This window comes from Acipenser ruthenus, chromosome 21 (genome assembly GCF_902713425.1).
Source record: "Acipenser ruthenus chromosome 21, fAciRut3.2 maternal haplotype, whole genome shotgun sequence".
In the NCBI taxonomy this organism is placed as follows: domain Eukaryota; kingdom Metazoa; phylum Chordata; class Actinopteri; order Acipenseriformes; family Acipenseridae; genus Acipenser; species Acipenser ruthenus.
This window is the reverse complement of record NC_081209.1, coordinates 27,953,858-27,972,709: the sequence shown is the minus strand read 5'-3', so window position 1 is coordinate 27,972,709 and position 18,852 is coordinate 27,953,858. Positions and strand designations below refer to the sequence as shown.

Genomic DNA, 18,852 nt, shown 5'->3' with positions numbered 1-18,852 from the left:
TACGATATTTGTTAACTTCATGTCATACAGTTCCATTAAATTAAAAAAGAGACGGAGACTGAAGGTTCCACAATATTAACTTTACTTACACATACTCATTCTTCAGTGTGGTAATATAAACAGAATTATAATATTTACAGAACCCATTTGACCAAAATGTATATGAAACAAGAAAAAAAAAACGGTGTTGTATACCTTTATAATTAAAAAAAAAAAAAAAAGCATTTGGGGTTGTACAAGTTTGTAGCATATTTAGTTGACAGACTGATAATGATTTTTTTAACATTACAACCACATTACAGTATAGGTTCTCAGTGTTCAGCGTTTACTCGTGTAGAAGGTGCATCAGTTGTGACTGCAGCATAGAAAACTCCTTTTCAGGGAGGAGGTATTTCTGGACGATTTCTGTCACTTCAGCCTCGGTGATCGTATCGAAATCTTGTCGGTTCTTGAACGGCAAATGACCAGCAAGCTCACACAGGGCCACGTTAAACGCGGTTTCCTCTTTGGCCCCAAAGCAGGAGAGCCGGGGCCAGATAATGACGCGGATCCCTGGCCGGGACGTCCCGGAATGAAGTGAGGCACCGGGTGGGCGGCCTCGAGTCACGAACAGGTTGTGTGCAATGTTCTTTTCCACTAAACAGTCGGTGACTTTGCAGATGTTGTGGATCAGTGCACCCAAGCACTCGCCCTCGGTGTAAAATAGGAAGCCGGCGGGGGTATCTGAGAGGAGGTGAAATGCTTGCCCTGGACAGAGAGGTTCGGTTCGGGCAGACTCGATGCGAAGCATGTGGTCCAGATAGTAGCCATGAAGATGTAAATGGTTCACAGACGCAAATGCACCCAGGCTATTAAAACCCACTCGGAAACCCGGATGGGAACTCAGCAGAACGGACTCGATCCCGATTCGGACCACGTCCCGGGTTAGAACCTGAGGAAGGCACAGGGATGGTTCGGGGATAATCAAACAGTGCCCAAACTCCAATGGGCTCACATTAATTACAACCAGCGTTTTAGTGTGAGTAACCCCACCATCTAAATAAGCAGGACCATTCGGATCTATCTGAGCTGCGTCAGTACCTGAGACACTCTGACCGTTGCTGACTGTACTGAATTGTGGTTCTGTGCTGGGCTCGTGCTTATTTTCCTTCCTGATTTCAAACAGAATTTCCCCCGGTTCGATTTTATTAAAGTTGAACTGGTTCGGGTTAAAGCTTTGTCTAATACTTTGTATTTCTTGTGGTTTTCGTCTCTCCTTTCCTCGCTGAATATTTAACTGGGCCACGAACCCGTGCGGGCCGGGCAGAATCTTAGTTTGCAAATCCCCGAGATGGTACCGGAAAAACCCGAGCTGCTCCTTCTCCAACCATCCCAACCGAAGTGTCAGATCGAACCGAGACAGCGGCTGACAACCAGCTGCACAATCGCTGTTCAAACCGACTCGGCGTTTATCCAGCCACAGAACCCCGCTCCGGATGAAATCTCTATCGGAGTACACAAACTCGTGTGTCGGAGAGTTACAGACATGGGGTTCGGTTTGTTCCCGAACCGTGGTTCCAGTTTCAATGTTCTCGACCCCGGTAGCCGAGCAAGCATTTGCACAGTGCGCAGACATCTTGCATGACGTGTGCGGATGATGTTGGGTGTGTGTCTGGACCCTGCATCCTGCTTGCAGTAACTAGACACACACTCGGTGCACATTTTAGCAAACCACATTAGTACCTGGATACAAATAACGACAAATAAGTGAATTCTACATAAACCTGTGTGTCTTTAAAAAAAAAAAAGAAGTCCAAATACTGTATTAGGACTATATTTGTCATCTACTGTCAATCAACCCACACACGCTTATATATATATATATATATATATATATATATATATATATATATATATATATATATATATATATATATATATATATATATATATATACCTGTGTTATCTATTTCTTACTTTTGTCTGTAATCGTTTTTGAATGAAAAAAAAGTTTCTTTTAGTTGTGATAATTCAGTTGTAGTTATAGAAACTGGGCGTGTCGCAATTGTTCTGTTGAGTACTGCTCTTTACTTTGTAACGAGTAATATGACACCAGGAAGCAAGTTTGGTCAGTTCACGTCGCTGTTATTATTTCACCGCAGTTGACATTGTTTTCTTTTCTTTTAAGTACATAGATGATCTTTGGACAGAACCTGAGTACTATGCAAATATAATCACCATGGTGACTGTGACGTCGCGGCAGGAAGAGGAAGCTTAGAAAGTTACAAACATACAGAAACTTGAGTTGGCGTGCGTCGTTTTATATAAACCGTTGTATTTGTTTTATTACATTAAGGATGGGGGCCTCGGCCAGTCAGATATCAAAGGAGTTACTTTCAGAATACCAGGTAAATATACCATCTGTAAATCGAGAGAGAGAGAGAGAGTTGCATGTTGTTTATGACCAGATGAACCAAGTCGAAATTAAACTGTAGGGGTTGATTAATTTAACGTTACACGTTGTCATGTAGTCGTAATAAGTGTGTTTGTTTATTATGCTTAACCAGATGAACCAAGTCGAAATTAAACTGTAGGGGTTGATTAATTTAACATTACACGTTGTCATGTAGTCGTAATAAGTGTGTTTGTTTATTATGCTTAACCAGATGAACCAAGTCGAAATTAAACTGTAGGGGTTGATTAATTTAACGTTACACGTTGTCATGTAGTCGTAATAAGTGTGTTTGTTTATTATGCTTAAACTGAGCGAATGGAGGGAAGTTAGAGAGAGTGAGTGCGCAGTATATTTGGACAAGTTGTGGATGTTTTGTTAATTGTGATACAAAGTACCGGTATATGTATTATACTATTGTCTTGAGATCATTCTATTCAAACCATTGTAAAACGTCATTCTTCAGTCGGTCGAGGTGATAGTATTAACTAACGCGGCACGTCGACTTCCTTGCCCAAGTACTGTTGTGTTATTTTAGTTTTTAATACATTTCCTCATGGAGACCCGAGTGTAAAATACATTCTTTAGCAGTACAATGCATGACAATGGTTGACACACGGATGGAAATAAGAATCCTATTGCATATCAGTTTGACCCATTCCAGGTTTTAATAAGAGCTTGATAAGCTAAGTGTATAGGTGTGTCTTATTAAACTCATAGCAACCCCAGGAGTGGATCAGTGCTATGTAATGGGAGCCTTATTTCCCCCGCTGTGACATATCGTTTTACTCCAGTGTGGTATACTAGCCAGAGAGTTCTGTCACATCTCGTTATGGTATTGGTTTACAATGTCAGTCATCTCTCATACAAAAGTGCATATTGCTACCAAAGTTGAACTTCATTGTGAACCTTTGACCCTTTGAAGTGAACCAGTTCACTTCTGCGCGATTCGCAGTGTTGATCAAAGTATGCGAGATCTCTTATACTGCGTTAACTGTCCACATTTACTATTTCAGGAACTGACATTTTTAACCAAGCAAGAGATTCTTCTGTAAGTATTTGCTTTTAAAACATAGTTGTTTGTCTTGCTGAGAGCGCATTTTCCATTTCAGTCCATCAGTTTCCAATTCTCTGTCAGGGTTCAAAGTACCTGAGGAGAGAAGCTGCAGTGTGGTCTTGTGCTGTGACTTGTGATTATTACTTGATGAGCAGCTTTCTCCTCCTTGCACTTTGTCTTGCTCATAGTTATTGGTGTTTCAGTGGATGGGAGAAGTGAAGTGAACGCCTTGTAACTTGTAGTGCTTGTGTCCAGGGTTGGGATCCAGTCCTGTTTTTCAATTCCAATTCCAATAATAATTGTGATTCTTCAACTGCTTTCATTTGCTGTGAGGAGTTGTTTTAACAGAACACTGCTAATTGCAATTTTGATCAAGGATTTATTGGAATTGGGAATTGATTTTACAAAGAAATTAAAAACAGGAATTGATCCCAACCCTGCTTGTGTCCACTGGATATCCAACAGTTTCTGCTGACATTATTCAAAAATTCTGTTGAATTCCTTCTGTTTGATTTCCCTGGCAAGCCATCAAAATGAACACAGGGTGGTTTCCAGGTGATTTAGAGTAAGAACAGGCATTGATTTCCTCTGCCCTGTGTGCTGCCGTTAACTGGACTAAGTAGATGAATCAAGACTGACAGGAAGTTAAACAAGGGTCTTGTCGCATGGATTCAACTGCAGCTAGAAATGATTATTTTTTGGATCATGATGTTTCAGTGCCCACCGGAGATTCAGTGAGCTGCTATCCAAAAACCAGGACTCGTTGACCACCAGGGTCCCGCAGGAGAAGGTGTTGACCCTGCCAGAGCTGAAGGTACAGGACAGATCAGGAATATTTTATCCACAGTGCAATACAAAATACATTTTAATACCTAGTTTGATAAGCCCTTACAAACAGGACTTCAGTGTTGATGTAAATTAGTTGATGTCAGAAAACTATAAGCCTTTTGTATCTATAGTTTCTAAAGGGATATTTGTTGGGTGCAAAGAATTGTATTTGGCTATTTATTTCTTTCCTCTCACTTTCCAGTCGAACCCATTCCGGCAAAGGATCTGTCACGTGTTCTCCACCTCGGAGGAGAAGGACGACAGCCTGTCGTTCGAGGACTTCCTGGACCTGCTCAGTGCCTTCAGCGACTCCGCCACCCCAGAGATCAAATCACACTACGCCTTCCGCATCTTCGGTACGAGGCCTTGACAGACAGCCTGGGCAGGGGCTTCAGCACTGCTCAAATACAGCTGTCAACTTTTGCCTGGTTCTCACTGCAGCGTTTATCTGGGGTGGGAGCACTTCAGGAATCATTTAGTGCTGACTGTCTTTTCAGACTGGATGTAAACTCTTTTATTTGGGCCAGCTACCTGTTAATATTTATAGTCCCATTGGGGGATAATAGAGGGATTCAGCTGTATGCATTCATGTGCGATGGAGAGTTTTGGTGATCATTGAGGAGCAATGCACAGGTCAGTAGTCCTGCACTGTAAGTGCAGGCTTGGTTTTGTCCATATCCATGCTGAGTCCCGCTACTCCTGAGCAGCTCAGAGCTGATTTCATCAGTGATCTGAGTGAGCAGAGGGATTCTTGCTCTGAGCCTCTCTGTTAATTAACACACCCATGGTGTTGCTTGCGTTGTGTAGATTTCGATGATGATGGAACCCTGGACCGCACAGACCTGGAGCACCTGGTGAACTGCCTCACTGGAGACACCCCTGAGACCAGGCTCACCCCAGAGGAGATGAGCCAGCTCATCCACAATGTAAGCCTCTCCGCAGCACTCTGAATAGGAGCATTTTATATTGGAGTGCATTCAGAGTGACGTTTACTTAGACAATAGTGATGGGGGATTCTGGTGCTTGCAGCATCATTATGAAAACTCTGTGTCTGAAATGCTGGATGAGACGTTGCTGATAACTGTTTTATTGGATTGCAGATTCTTGAAGAGTCAGACATCGACAAAGATGGAACAGTGAACCTCTCAGAGTTCCAGCATGTCATTTCCAGGTCCCCTGATTTCGTCAGGTAGGGTGAGAGAGAGTGCTGTCCTGGGTATTAAAATGAGGAGTGCAGACCGTGGGTTGATGCACTGTCTTGCTGAGCACTGAATCTGTACAGGTGCCAACTGTATTAAATATCCATTGCTGGCAGAAGATCGTGCAGACTGAGTAAAAGACCACAGACCCTGCCAATGTACTGCGCCAACCTAAATACACAGTTGAGTTTATAAATACTTCTGGAAAGGATGCTGTATTTGTTAAAGTGCCATTGTAGTTTGGGCTTGGAGCAAGTTTTAGTCTAGACTACTTTGTATTAGGGATACAGTGGCAAAGTACATATTGCCCACAGGAGCCGAGCTATATTGTAAAGAAAGGGATTGCATGGTAAACTAGACACTGTCTGAGATGTCTCTCTTCCTTGCAGTTCTTTTAAGATTGTGCTGTAAGCTGTGGGGCCAGGACCAGAAGCAGACACAAGCCCAGCTCGGACAAGCTACCTCCCACCGGAATCAAGAATTTTATACTGGAATTTTTAACCCTTTTAAAACTTTTGTTTTGTTTTAACCTGATGCAGTTTGACCTTGATTGTGCCTTAAATTAGAATACATTCTGATGAAAATGTTTGATATTTTTTTAGTTAAATGTAGTTATACTGACTGAAGAAGCATTTTTATACAATAGAAATAAAAACATAACTCTTTTAATAAATAAAAGTTACTTACTTCCTTAAATGCTTTGTCTGTTATTGCATAACTGCATGAGTACACAAAGAAGGGATGAGTTGTTTCTGTTAGTAATAGAAAAATGCTCCTGTCATTGATTGCACAGATGACTTGTGGTTGGTCTTTATGCTGTCCAGTGTGTTTGGAATTCAGCATGGGAAAACCATATTGATGCAACTGTACTTCAAGATTTATTATGCAGGAAAAGAAAACTCTGCATCTCGGGTGTACTCTGTACTATTACAAGTTGCAGTAAAAAATATCTATTTTCACTTCTTTTCAAAGTGTACTTGGTACACATCCAGATGTTTTACTGAAGCCTTTTAAATCTGTGTCGGGTTAACAGTACAGATCCTATCCCATAACAGAGAGGTGTGACTGGAGGACTAAGATACAAAAAGACACTGGGGATTATTCAAATGAGGCGGCTCGCTCTGAGGCCAATACAAAAGTGTTCCAGGAACCACACACCACATCAAGAACACAGAGACCTTCTTTTGTAAAATACTCCACATGCAGTGGCTGGTCTGAGCTCCGGGGGGTGCCGTGTCCCAACTGCCCATAATCACCTGAAACACAAGAGGGCAAATTACATCTTTACCCTCCCCAGGGTAACATACATACATACATACATAAGCATGTTTTAAGAGAGTGGCACTCACCCCAGCCCCACGTGTAAAGATCCCCAGCACCTAAAACCAAATTTAATGCTGTAACATTATTTATTTAATGGCAAATAGGATGTTGGTAAAACAAGAGAAAACGTTTTAATTGTGTGCATCTCAGGAGCGGTAGGAGAACCCCCAGCCATGCAAGACAGCTACCAGGCAACTCGGTGAAAAGTGGATTGTCAGCACAGAGTGCAGTCTGCGTGCTATCACTGTATCCAGACATGTGCAGTACTTACACGTGTCGGCTGCGGTATGCCGTGTCCCACAGCTCATCTTCTTCATCTCTGACTCCTCGGGCAAGTCCAGCAGGGCAGGAAAAGCCTGGATTGAAATGAACACCTCTGAGCCCTCCCCTTCCTGTGTCACAGCTGCTTCCTGTCTTGTAGGTACCACGGCGCATCCTGCTGTGTTTAAAACATACATATATTAAAATAAGTACTTCAATTATTCTTTGTGTTTGTTGCTGGTTCTGTAACAGAAAATTACACAACTAGCGACTTTGCATGGGACTAAATGCATTGTGGATCTGGCCCCGATTTAACACTCAAAATATAAATGTTATAGTTTTATGTCAAACTGCCATATTTCTTAAAAGCCAATGAAATTGCATTCACCCTGTGTTTGTTTAATTTTCATTCGGGCTCTGTTTTTTGTTTGAAATCCCCAATGTCAAAGAGGATGATGAAACCCTACCTTCTCCAGCGCTGCCGTGCTCCGCCTGTGCTCTCAGGCACCGTGAGGGCAGCCCCAGCTGACCAGCCTCATTCCAGCCCCACACATACAGGTCTCCCCCCGCTGCAGCACAGGAAACCAGGGAGAAAAACAAACACAAAGGGGCACCGAATAAACCAATGGGAAAGGCAGGGATGTGACACAGCTGGAAACAAATCTGGATGAAATCCCTGTTTATAAGTTGAACCCCTCCCCATTTCTTGTTACCCTGCCTCTTGGTTTCACAGTGCTCTTAGTCTCCAGTTCTTACCGCTGATGCAGACGGAATGCCAGCCCCCAGCTGCCACATCCCCCATGGGCAGCCCTCTGAGCCCCTCCACTGCCAGGGGCTCTGGCTGGCTCTCCACACTGCCGTGACCCAGCTGACCATGGCTGGAGAGAGCACAGAGCAGTAAGGTTAGGGGGCACGGGGAGGTTAGGGAAATGTCGGTCATGCTTTTTAACCAAAACAACAGAAATGGAAATAAGACTCCCACTGAATAGCAATTTAAGCCATTATATGTTTTACTAAGAGCTGAATTAACTGAACCTGAGCTTAGTTAGATAAAACAATCTAAATTGCAAATGGCTCAAACTGCTGTGGAACTGGAGTCTTGTTTCTAGATGTGACAGTGTACTAGGGGCTGGCTGTCCTGGCTCAGCAGCTCCCCCTTATAAAGCTTCCTGCTGTTGTAAAAGCCCCCCAGGGTTGTAGTACAGGGCAGTTTTTACCTCCCCGAGCCCCAGGTGTACACTGTCCCATCGGCACTCAGCAGGACAGCGTGCTCCGTACCCAGGGCCAGCTTCCGGGCGCAGATCTGTGGAGCGAGGGCCCGATAGAAGGGTGTCTTCGGAAAGGCATACCCCCCGGGAGCCAGGGGCAGTGCTGAGGGAGGAAACGAGAAAGACAACGGCCAGCTGGGTGGATGAATACCTCATTTCAAAAGTATTAAACCCACATTGGATATGGAGTCACAGTGAATGGTGTTCTTGATAGCTCTTGTAAAATGATTTCACTCTGCATAGCTGTCTGAGCCACTCCAGGTTTTACCTGCGCTTGACGTCTCTACTGTTTGTTTAAATAAGCTCAGGTGTGACTCAAAAGCTCATGATTTGAAAACCCAGAGTGTCTTCAGATGCTGTGCGACGGAAGTATTTCCATCTGAACTTGAGAAGGAAATGATATGAAGAAAAAATACCAGAAATAAGCCTTCTTTCTTTCTTATTAATATATGTCCATTCTCAGTATTTACAATGCACTACCTGCTGTATCAGTTTTGGTTAGCTCCATCCTCACAGACAGGCTGACTGCCTAGTCCTCCAATATCCCAGCATTCTATTTTGTCAGTGAAGGACGCAGTCAGGTACCGCTCTCCAATCAGGGCATCCTGGCAGCCCTTGGTGGCTGGAACGTGGGTGCAGGCATTCTGATTGGACGGACTAGTCACAAACCCTGAGATGCAGACATCACCTGAATAAAATGCAAAACAAATGTCTGATACACCGCACAAGCTACCACCTTCTGAATAAAGCAGCGTTCTTCCCCGTGGCATCTATTCTCTGAAGCAGAAATGTTGCATCTGGTGACCACATACAGTGCAGCAACAGTGCAACACGTACCGTTGTCAAAAGGATTCATCATACCCTTAAATAGCGGTCTATTCAATAGCTAGGCAGGCGCATTGACACGTTTTGCTATAAGATTGTTCGAACTTTGTAACTGTCTGCCGGTGCACGACTGCGCGTCTGCTCCACGTCGCCCGGATCTCAGTGCAGCAGTGTTCTCCAGGTAATCGTTCATCTTTCTCGGTCCGAGTGACCCGAGTCTGCCCGACATCACAGTCGCAACACTCGAGTCTTTCCGGAAACAGCACCTTTACTCCAGCACTGGCTCTGGCTCGGGGTATTATCTGCCCAAACCCGTTGAACCCAAAACCGAACCACGACATTAGAAACGTCACGTTACAGGGACTTTTCAAGATTCATCTCCTATCAATTTCTCTGCCTTCCCTTACCTTTGCCTGCATCTACAAAAACACGGCGTCTGCATTCGGCGCATGTTCAGTTAGCACGGTAGATAGGAAACTACAATTACGGAAGCCGAAACAGTACTTCCCATTCAGCAAACCGAATTGCACGTTTCGGATGCATAACTTAATATTTAGCATTGAGAATACAGGATTCCAATTTCAGCTTCATAATGCAAAACATAATGATTAGCTACCAGATTAGCCTGTCAGGGCGTTCATGTGAATGTTGGCGTTACTCACCCCCAGCACTACACGCAGAAATCGTGTGTTAGGATGCCAGTGGCCACACAGCCAGTTTATTATAATCAGTCAACTACTTGAATGTATTTTACAAGGACTCACTGAGATGTTTTAGTTTAATTGTAAATGCTCGGGCGACGGTACTTTCATGTTTTAGTGTTAACGATATTACTGCAAATGATTATGCTGTAGAATAAACCAGGTGTGCTGTATTCAGTGCAGTGCTGGATAGTTAGAACAGCAGCAGCAGCATTTTTTCTGTTGAGTTTTTTCCTTTAAAAAAACAAGTGAGTAATTGACCAGTATAACTAATACACACTGTAGTATGTATACACACACACACACACACACACTTATATACAGACCTAGTGAAATACAGACCAGCAAAGAAAACAAAGGCTCACTTTCCGTGTGAACATTATTTATTGCACAGAATTGTGTGTGAATTAAAAAAAATAAAATAAAATACATGCCATGTGATTATTAAAGCATTGTGGGTAGATCTAATCAAACAGGTATTCATAGATGGAATGTATAACAAAGTTTGGTTAATGTTTACAAATGTGGAGAATGTTGGTTGCTGCATTCTAGAATCTGGATGCGAGACAAAAGAAGAAATCTTCTGGAAATTAAGTTGCATCAATTTAGATTGACGATTCTGACAATTGATCCGCTCTGAATTTTGGAAACAAAATTGCTACATTTTATAAATTCTTTTCTTTCTCTGTCAATTTGTGACTATTTTCTTGCTTGCACACTGTGTACTTGGCAGCATTAAGAGGTGACTTGGCGGCATGCTAAATCTCATTAAAAAACACATACAAAGATTAATTCAAATTAAACACAAGAACTCAATTAACAACTAGAAAAACCTGAATGGTAGGAGTGAAGGAATTATAAAAATCAGGTCTTCAAACATATTTACAGCTGCTTCTTGTCACTGCCCTAAACTTTAAAGACAACACAATCTTTGGTCCAATCCCTGCAGCCTATAGAACAACAATACTCCCCCTTCTGCAGTCTGTGGTTAGATTCATAAACTTCATGGAAGTGTCACAGTGGCATGTTTCAAACTACAGTGCTGGACAGGCATCCTGCTAGAGGGAGGCCCTGGTCGATACTCTTTTTGCTTGTTCCTTGTACCCATCTGAAGGTGCGGTGTGTCAGTGATTCTCGCTCATTCTGCAGGGTTGGGTTTGATGAGCCCGTACTCCAGGGCGATGTCCAGGCACTGCTTGGCGGCTCGGCAGGCTGGGTTGTGCTCAGCGGCGCCCCCCTTGGTCATGATGGACAGGATCTCGAGCACCTCACTCTCGATGAGCTTCTCAGCCAGCCCGCGCTCCGCCTGCATGAGATTCATAGCGATGACTGCGGCACGGTGCTGTAGCTCCCTGCTCTCGCTCAGCAGCAGGGCCTGCAGGATCTCCAGCCAGTGGGACGTCTGCAAGGAAACCGGCCTGGGCTCAATTACAACTGGAACTGTGTCATTGAGAATGAGCAGACAAACTGCTTACTGTCACACTGCGTTTATTATCAAACTGCTTAATACCACCTGGTTTACTGTCACACTGCGTTTATTATCAAACCTCTTAATACCACCTGGCTTACTGTCACACTGCGTTTATTATCAAACCTCTTAATACTACCTGGCTTACTGTCACACTCTGTTTAGTATCACGTTTGGTAACTCAAGCTGGGAGGAGACCCCTCCCTGTCAACCCCCCCACCCCATGGCTTACAGTGCGAGGGATGCGCGCGCAGAGGGAGGGCTGCACCGATGTCAGCATGGCCAGGGTCCCAGCCGCTGCCTTCCGCAGTCTCTCGTCATCCTCCCCGCTGTACAGCACAAGCAACTTCAGCCGGTCGTTGTCCTCGGCCACAAACCTCTCCTGCACCTAATGAAGACAAGCAGCAAATCAGAAACTCTCCGTCACACAGCCAGCAGAAAGCTTAGAAACCTTGGGGACAAAACACCTGCACAAGAGAGTCCCCTCAAGAGAATACATTTAAACTTCACATAGTTTACAAGACAGGGGTGTCAGTATACCAGGGAAAGAAACGCATGCTGTGGATGGTTGAGCTGTCTTCAGCTAGTACCCCTGCCCTCTGAACCACAAGACCAAGTCTAGAACTCCATATTGAAAGCCCAGGACTGTCCCCCCTCTTACGTCTGGACTCAGGACCAGGTTGCACATGCACTCAGTGGCAGCCACTCGAATCATCTCGTGATCCTCAAACATGTAGCCCTCGATCTTCGACACCGCCCCCTCCTTCATTATCTTCTGCCTGCAGAGAGTGGGAACAAGCAGCGCTGTTAGAGGAATAAACACTTGGGCATCCTGCTGAAAAACTCAAGAGAATGTGTATGCATGTTGGGGTACAGGGTGAAAGGGCTGGGGAGCAGGGAGTGTTGGGGTGCAGGGTGAAAGGGCTGGGGAGCAGGAAGTTGTTATATGTTGTGCAGACTGACCGGAGTCTCTCGCTGATGCCCGCCAGGTTGGTGAGTGCCATGAGCGCCTCAAAGTTCTGCAGGGCCGTGCAATCGAGTCCCAGCAGGCTGACCAGCGGCCGCACCACCTCGTAGATCTGCAGACAACCAGGCAGCAGGCAATAAATCCACACACAGCAGTCAGTACACAGACAGCAATCACTATACAAACACACACCACTTAGTAAAGACACAGCAGTCAACACTCACACAAAGAGAGAAGAAACAATGTAATTAATGACAGCCAGGCAGCCAGCACTCACCCTCTCCCCGGGGAAGGCGATCTCTGGGTTGGACGTGATAGTAATCTTTGCTAGGGTCTGCGCCGCCTTTGTCTTCCCCGCGTCCGTGCCCTCGGTGGCGAGCGGGATCAGGGCCTGGCAAGCAGCAAACAACTCTCCTTCAGAGCAACTCCCTGCAGTGTTAACTGTGCGCTAGCTGCTATCTGACTGTAAGCCAGCTGCTATCTGACTGTAAGCTAGCTGAGATTTCTTCATAGCTTTTTTTTTTGCTAGACAGAATGTACGAAAGCAGCTGGAACCTCACCTTCCCGCCCCCCTGTGCCACCACTGTCCCCCTGTCCTCAGGCTTCTCCACAACCGCCAGGAACACCCTGAAACACAGGAGAAGAACATGCTTACATGTAAATCACTGGGTCGCTTTGCACTGCAGAATAACTAACCTATCCAGGTGGAAGCCCCCAATAACATGCAGCAGGATTCCAGGATCCCCACCATGGGTCCTGCAGACAACTTCAACAGGTGCTATTGCATTACTTGCTTTGTTCCAGAATGAAGTGGAATGTTCTGCCCCCAGGTATCTCTCAGTCCCCCCATGCCCGTCTCCCTCTCCCTCACCTGGCGATGCACTCCTTGCAGGCGTCAGTGAGCGCTGGGCTCTCCTGCTTCACCATGCACACCAGAGCCGAGACCACGCCCGCCTCCAGCAGCTTCGACAGCCGCTTCTCCACGAAGGGCTTCGCGTCCTGGCCACAAACAAAACAAACAGCCCTCAAGTGTCCGGTATCTCACATGACATTTTGACGTACTTTTTGGTAGAATCCTGGGCTTACAAAGACAAACGGTGATGAAAACTGCCTGCCGTTGTCTAACTGCAACAAACAATACCGACATGAATAAAGAAGGAAAACAGACTTAAAAACCCTGAAAGAAAAACATTACTAAAATGAACTGAAATCTTCGAGCAGGAAAAGCCCATACTGCCACAGCAAAGGTTGTTCAGACATTAACATTAATACATGGGGTTTGATACTGGGAGCTCCCTGTTTGTGGTGCCCCTGCCCGCCTGCCCGCCCTACCTTGGGGTGCTCTTCAGGGACGTGCTGCTTGGCATACTTGGCCAGCTCCACCATCTGCGGGTCCGGCTTCTCCGAGTCATAGCTGTTGGTGCAGTTCACCAGCGTGGAGCCCACAGCAAACAGCACTGTCTTATCCTCCGACTGCAGAGAGAGAAGCAGGGCAAGGTTACACTCTCCTCTCCCACTGGGCAGGAAAGCAAGCAGAGTGACGGGTTCATTACACTGCGGGCGAGACCGGGCTGCACGCGCCGGGCACTTTGGGCCACGCCACTGCCAGCTTTTAACACATCAGGGTAATTCTGCAGTATCTGTTACAGTGTACTTCATCTTAAACAAACACCCTAGGCCAGTAGACACAAGATTCCATAGGACTGAAACGAAACCGTTGCATACAGACCTTATGGACTCTTCTGTAGCCTGGTGTTATGCCTAATAAAACCCATGTGCACTGGTAAGCAATGCAGACTGATTATTGAATCTGTGGTCCCGCTGGTAACCCTGCTCTGTGTTTGCAGCAGTGCCCCTAGCTGAAGGTACCTTGGCCAGCTGGAACATGGCCTGCAGAGCCTGTCCATCCTCTGCCAGCTCCTCCTTCACATCCGCGTCGAAGGTGAGGTACGCCAGGCCCTCGATCGCCCAGCGCCGGGAGCTCGGGGGCAGTGCCTCGTTACACAGCCACCTGGCAGGAGGGGGACACAGTCATCATCCCTACTTCACACACTATTAAACTAGCAAGAAACTACCCACATCAATCCTTTCAATCAGCTCCTTCCTTTCCAGTTGTTTTGTTCCTATCGGAATGTTTGCTGTTCCACTTCTGGATTTGGGACGCAGCGTGTGTAGAATGTAGGGATGAGCCATGCTGTGTGTGCTACAAGACGTCTGTCACTGGGAAACACTGACGGGGGCGAAGTCACACAGTGACAGTAAAATCCATTCCCCGTACTCCAGTGTGGAAATAATGTAATAAAGAGAGAGACTCACTTCCTGCACTGCTTGGCCAGTTTCAGAGTGGATCCTTCAGCAAACTGCTTCATGCTGAAATCTGTCCCTCCCGCTGAGCCCAGCTTACACAGACCCTGAGAGACAGCAGACAGACACACTGTCAGACCGACACTACCCTAGTGTTTCAATACCTCAGACACACTGTCAGACACAAACTCAGACAGACACTACCCTAGTGTTTCAATACAGCAGTAAACGCTGAGTCCTCACCACCAGGGCGCGCACTCGGATCTTGTCGCTCTTGCTCTTCTTGTAGATGTCTTTGAGCAGCGCCACGCCGTTGGCGGTGATGAAGGAGGCCCTCTTGGCCTTGCCAGCTGCGTGGATCAGCGCCTCCACTGCCACCTGCTGGTGGATCTCTGTGTCGGAGCCACACAGCAAGATGATGCTCTCCATGATCCCGGACAGACCTAGGGCCTGGTTCCCCACCTCGCTGGGTCCCTGCAGCAGAACCGACACCGTCTGGATCGCACGCAGCTTCTCGACCAGCCCTGACGACTCGAAGTGAGACCTGTCGAGACACAATACCAGCACCCCCAGCACTCACTCACTGCTGTATTAGAATATCCCAGTTGTGTACCTCTCCTTTTCTACAGGTCTTTATAGGCTGGGAGGCAGACTCCCACTGAAGCAGCATCCAGGTTTTACTGTGAACGCAGCAAGTGGAGCACAAGTTTATTGTGTTTCATTTCCACTCCCATTTTCCCTTTGGAATACCGAATCCAAGTATGGCGCTGTTACTGACTGAGAATCGGTGACACAGCTTAGACACTCTTTATATGCAGCCCGGTCAATCGGCTCAGGGGTTTCCAGTGTAACCCAACAGACCCTCTCCCTCACCGGACGTATTCCTCGCAGAGGCTGCTGAAGTTCTCCCTCTCGCCATCACTCTTCAGGTCATCGTACAGCTTGCTGAGCAGCACCGAGCAGCTCATGTGTGTGCTGTCAGTCAGGGGTGGGCCCTGCGTGGCCTCTGGGACTGTGCCCCCCACCTCCAGAACCGTCTTTAGCCCTGGAGCGGAGGGGGGAGAGAGAGAGAGAGAGAGAGTCAGACAACAGCCATGGCAAAGGCCTCCCGACCCTGCTTTACACAGCTATTCTTCAGGCAGATATACAGTCAGAAACTACTGTATATTCTTGTCTAATTCAAAGCTGTTATTTTCCATAACAAACAGCTAAGTAAAGACTCTTAAGCACTCTCAAGCTGTTTGTTTCTCACTGTGTAACATTACTCAGGGATCTTGTTATAGGGAGACTGGGAGACTCACCCTGGTCGATGACCCACAGAGTGAGCGAGTTGTCGGGATCTCGCTGGGATTTGCGCGGGACGTGTTTGACGAGCAGGTTGATGGCGCTGTCTCGACCCGACCCGGACACCGCGGGAGCCGTGAGGACGTCCAGGAGGTGACACAGCATTGACCTCAGCTCCCGAGACGGCTCTGGAGCAGGAGCGAGTCGGTGTCAGGATAGACAGATACAGCATGTGGGAAATGCACACAAATCTAGCACGTCTAGGCAAGCAAGCACAGCTCCAGAAAGCTACAGGCAGCCAGGACATACCAAGCAGCATGGCCTCCTCTTTGCCTCGCACGTCCTTCTTCATTCCCTCCATCAGAGCCTCGAACATGACCTGCAGGAGGTGACAGGCAGCCAGGGAGACCTGCTCTCCCCCCGACCCCATCACTGCACACAGCCGCTCCATTCCCAGCTCATTCACGATAGCCATGGACTGCACAGAGGGAGATAGACAGGAGGTGGTAGGGCAAAGCAAGATGCATCGTGTGTGTGTGTGCGTGTGTGTGTGTGTGTGGTGGCTCAGCAGTACTCACCCTGGACTGGTGCCCGCTGCAAAGCCCCACCAGTGTGCGCAGTGCAGGCAGAATCATCTCCTCTTTCCCAGAATCCATCAGTCTCTGCAAGAGCCGCACCCCGTCGTTGCGGAATATCTGCTCCGCCCCCGCGTCCTCCCGCGACAGGACCACCAGATTCTGAGCCGCCTGCAGGAGAGGAGAGGAGAGGAGAGGAGAGGAGAGGGGAGTTAGAGAGGGCATGAAAGACCAGCTACCCCACTGTATCAATGCAATGCAGCACCACTGCCTTGCTCACACCTCTCACAGTGCAGTCACAGGCTGCTTTTCATTCACTACAATATTTCAAGCCCCCTGCTACATACATCCCTGACTATTAAAGCACATTGATTTTATGGTAATTTTACAGGTCTGTCAAAAAAACTATGTGCACAGCCCTCCTCTTACCTTGTGCCTGTCAGACTCCTGCGCTGAGGAGTCCAGGAGCAGAGAGAACATCTGCTGAACACGAGCGTCTGTGGAGGACAGCTGCTGGACCTGAAGGAAGAGGGAAGAGGGCAGACCTAGTGACCCATCGGAGAGGCATAGCCACAATGCATTTTCTATACCAACCTGTTTTTCAAACAATCTCACACTTGGGGCTACTATCAATGTTTGCATTTAAAATATGCGCTGTTTAGATGATTAATGCAGGGAGCGATGGAGAGGCAGCGCTGATGGTAGAATGATCAGTCCTGCACCTTGTCCTGGATCTGCGCCCCCAGCTGCCGCAGGCTCTCCTGGAAGGTCATGTTCTTGGGCTCCAGCTGTGCACACCTCTGGATGTCTTTGAAGGCCTGGTCCAGACGGCCCAGCTTCTGCAAGGCCTGCGAGCGGCGAAACCGAGCCTTCACATCCCCAGGGTCCGAGTCCAGCGCTGGGCGGACAGAGAGAGAGGGAGTTTGGGGGAGAACAAGACGATCACAGAGGGGGGACGGGGAGCGCAGAACAGTACAAGAAACACAGCTCACCTTTGCTAGCGTCGGACTCCGCTTTGGAATAGTCCTCCTAATAAGAGAAAGAAAACATGTTCAACTACCAGTAAGGGTTACGAATCCTTTCTAAAAGCGCTTTGAAAGAAAAACAATGTGTGTCAGTTATCCAGAGCATCTGGACATTTGTAAAGAGCCCCTATTCTGAATGGAAAAGCACATGAACACCACCACTAAGTGTACAGGAATGTGTGTCTGTGGTTTTGACAGCGTGACCAGTCCAAGCCCCAACTCCACACTGACCAGTTTGAGGTAGCATGCAGCCCGATTGCGGTGCAGGACGGCACATTCTGATTGGGTGTCGCTCAGTTTGAGGGCCTTGGTGTAACAGGACAGCGCCCCCTGGAAATCCCCGTCCTTGAACAGACAGTTCCCCTCCTCTCTCAGAGCAGCTGGATCCTGGAGGGGAAGCATAAAACCACACAGTTAACACATAAGAGCTTACATTAGATATAATATACTGAAATGAGACTGGGTGATTCAGAAGTAAAAAAAACAAACAATTGTGCCAAGTTTGCACTGGAACCCAAGCATGGCCAAAGTGTTTGATTTATTGTATTTCTCATTTATGTGAAACTTAGGTATTTTTGCTCAAAATGTGTTTTACAACCATACAAAGTATCAATTAAAATGTATTACTAACACATTTTAAGAAATCAGGGACCAGAGAGAAGTATATATGGATATAATGATATCATGTTTTTGTTAAGTTACTTGGAGTGAGTTTTGGTTCAGAAAGCACCAGAAGGAATATGACGTGCTGCTGCTGTCTGTCCTCTGATTAAAGCCAGATCCACCAAGTTAAGCCAGGCTGGTTCAAAACCGTGTCTAGGCTTGGCTAATTTCCCAAGCAAAGCTGAGCAGAGCCGAGCAAAAAATCATCAAGTGCATCATCAAGCTACTTTTTTTTTTAATTCGGTGTTCTAGAAGGAGTGGATGATAACAAACTAAACTGAGCGCAGACAAGCAGACAGAGACAGACAGATAGATCACTCTCGTCTTGCTGTTTGACCTGGCAGTGCACATTGACATGTCGACCGTACTATGAACATCTCTCTCTCTATGCTATTGTCCTGAGCGGTTAACACGGCATTGTAAAGTCATCATTATTAAACCATGTTTTACCTTCTCGGTGCCGTTTTCACTCATTCTCTCGGACTGCTAAATTACCAATGAATCTCAACGGCTCTGTTTTCAGTGTCCTGTGCTCAGGATCCACGCACGTTGTATCTGAAATGATTTAAACACTGTAAAAACTTGAAAGGTTGGTAACAGTTTCTGACCGCCCACCGTATCTGTGTTCGGCAGATGTAGTATTTCACCGTCTTCCTGTTCCCAGGGAGCGTCG

General features: G+C 46.7%; 4 protein-coding genes across 8 annotated transcripts; 1 reads left to right on the top strand and 3 right to left on the bottom strand.

Moving 5' to 3' along the window:
• Positions 1 to 65: 65 nt before the first annotated feature.
• On the bottom strand, positions 66 to 1,726 carry LOC117429721 (GDP-D-glucose phosphorylase 1-like). Its single transcript, XM_034049538.3, has one exon. It carries the CDS (start codon positions 1,613 to 1,615, stop codon positions 326 to 328), a length of 1,290 nt encoding a protein of 429 aa, XP_033905429.2. The 5' UTR covers positions 1,616 to 1,726; the 3' UTR covers positions 66 to 325.
• A 380-nt stretch (positions 1,727 to 2,106) lies between these two features.
• LOC117427783 (calcium and integrin-binding protein 1-like) lies at positions 2,107 to 6,211 on the top strand. The gene is made up of 7 exons (XM_058995416.1): positions 2,107 to 2,387; positions 3,448 to 3,482; positions 4,206 to 4,302; positions 4,519 to 4,672; positions 5,124 to 5,242; positions 5,417 to 5,505; positions 5,905 to 6,211. The coding sequence occupies exons 1-7, from the start codon at positions 2,337 to 2,339 to the stop codon at positions 5,924 to 5,926; spliced, it is 567 nt and encodes a 188-aa protein (XP_058851399.1). The 5' UTR covers positions 2,107 to 2,336; the 3' UTR covers positions 5,927 to 6,211.
• LOC117427781 (RCC1 domain-containing protein 1-like) lies at positions 6,165 to 9,690 on the bottom strand. Of its 5 annotated transcripts, XM_034901552.2 has the most exons (8): positions 9,600 to 9,668; positions 8,848 to 9,055; positions 8,317 to 8,470; positions 7,856 to 7,977; positions 7,567 to 7,668; positions 7,110 to 7,277; positions 6,865 to 6,894; positions 6,165 to 6,771 (listed from the first exon to the last, which is right to left on the bottom strand). In XM_034901552.2, the coding sequence occupies exons 2-8, from the start codon at positions 8,873 to 8,875 to the stop codon at positions 6,614 to 6,616; spliced, it is 762 nt and encodes a 253-aa protein (XP_034757443.2). In that variant the 5' UTR covers positions 8,876 to 9,055; positions 9,600 to 9,668; the 3' UTR covers positions 6,165 to 6,613. The 5 variants fall into 5 exon arrangements, with proteins under 5 accessions (XP_034757443.2, XP_034757444.2, XP_034757442.2 ...); XM_034901553.2 differs by having other exon boundaries at positions 7,110 to 7,274; positions 8,848 to 9,690; XM_034901551.2 differs by having other exon boundaries at positions 8,848 to 9,684.
• Positions 9,691 to 10,254: 564 nt separating this feature from the next.
• Positions 10,255 to 18,843, bottom strand: LOC117429436 (protein unc-45 homolog A-like). The gene is made up of 20 exons (XM_058995414.1): positions 18,630 to 18,843; positions 17,748 to 17,903; positions 17,484 to 17,520; positions 17,214 to 17,389; positions 16,921 to 17,010; positions 16,495 to 16,662; positions 16,226 to 16,394; positions 15,934 to 16,104; positions 15,506 to 15,677; positions 14,876 to 15,176; positions 14,645 to 14,739; positions 14,198 to 14,339; positions 13,661 to 13,801; positions 13,200 to 13,327; positions 12,889 to 12,955; positions 12,606 to 12,719; positions 12,325 to 12,440; positions 12,023 to 12,140; positions 11,594 to 11,749; positions 10,255 to 11,295 (listed from the first exon to the last, which is right to left on the bottom strand). The coding sequence occupies exons 1-20, from the start codon at positions 18,651 to 18,653 to the stop codon at positions 11,032 to 11,034; spliced, it is 2,805 nt and encodes a 934-aa protein (XP_058851397.1). The 5' UTR covers positions 18,654 to 18,843; the 3' UTR covers positions 10,255 to 11,031.
• Between the last annotated feature and the right edge of the window lie 9 nt (positions 18,844 to 18,852).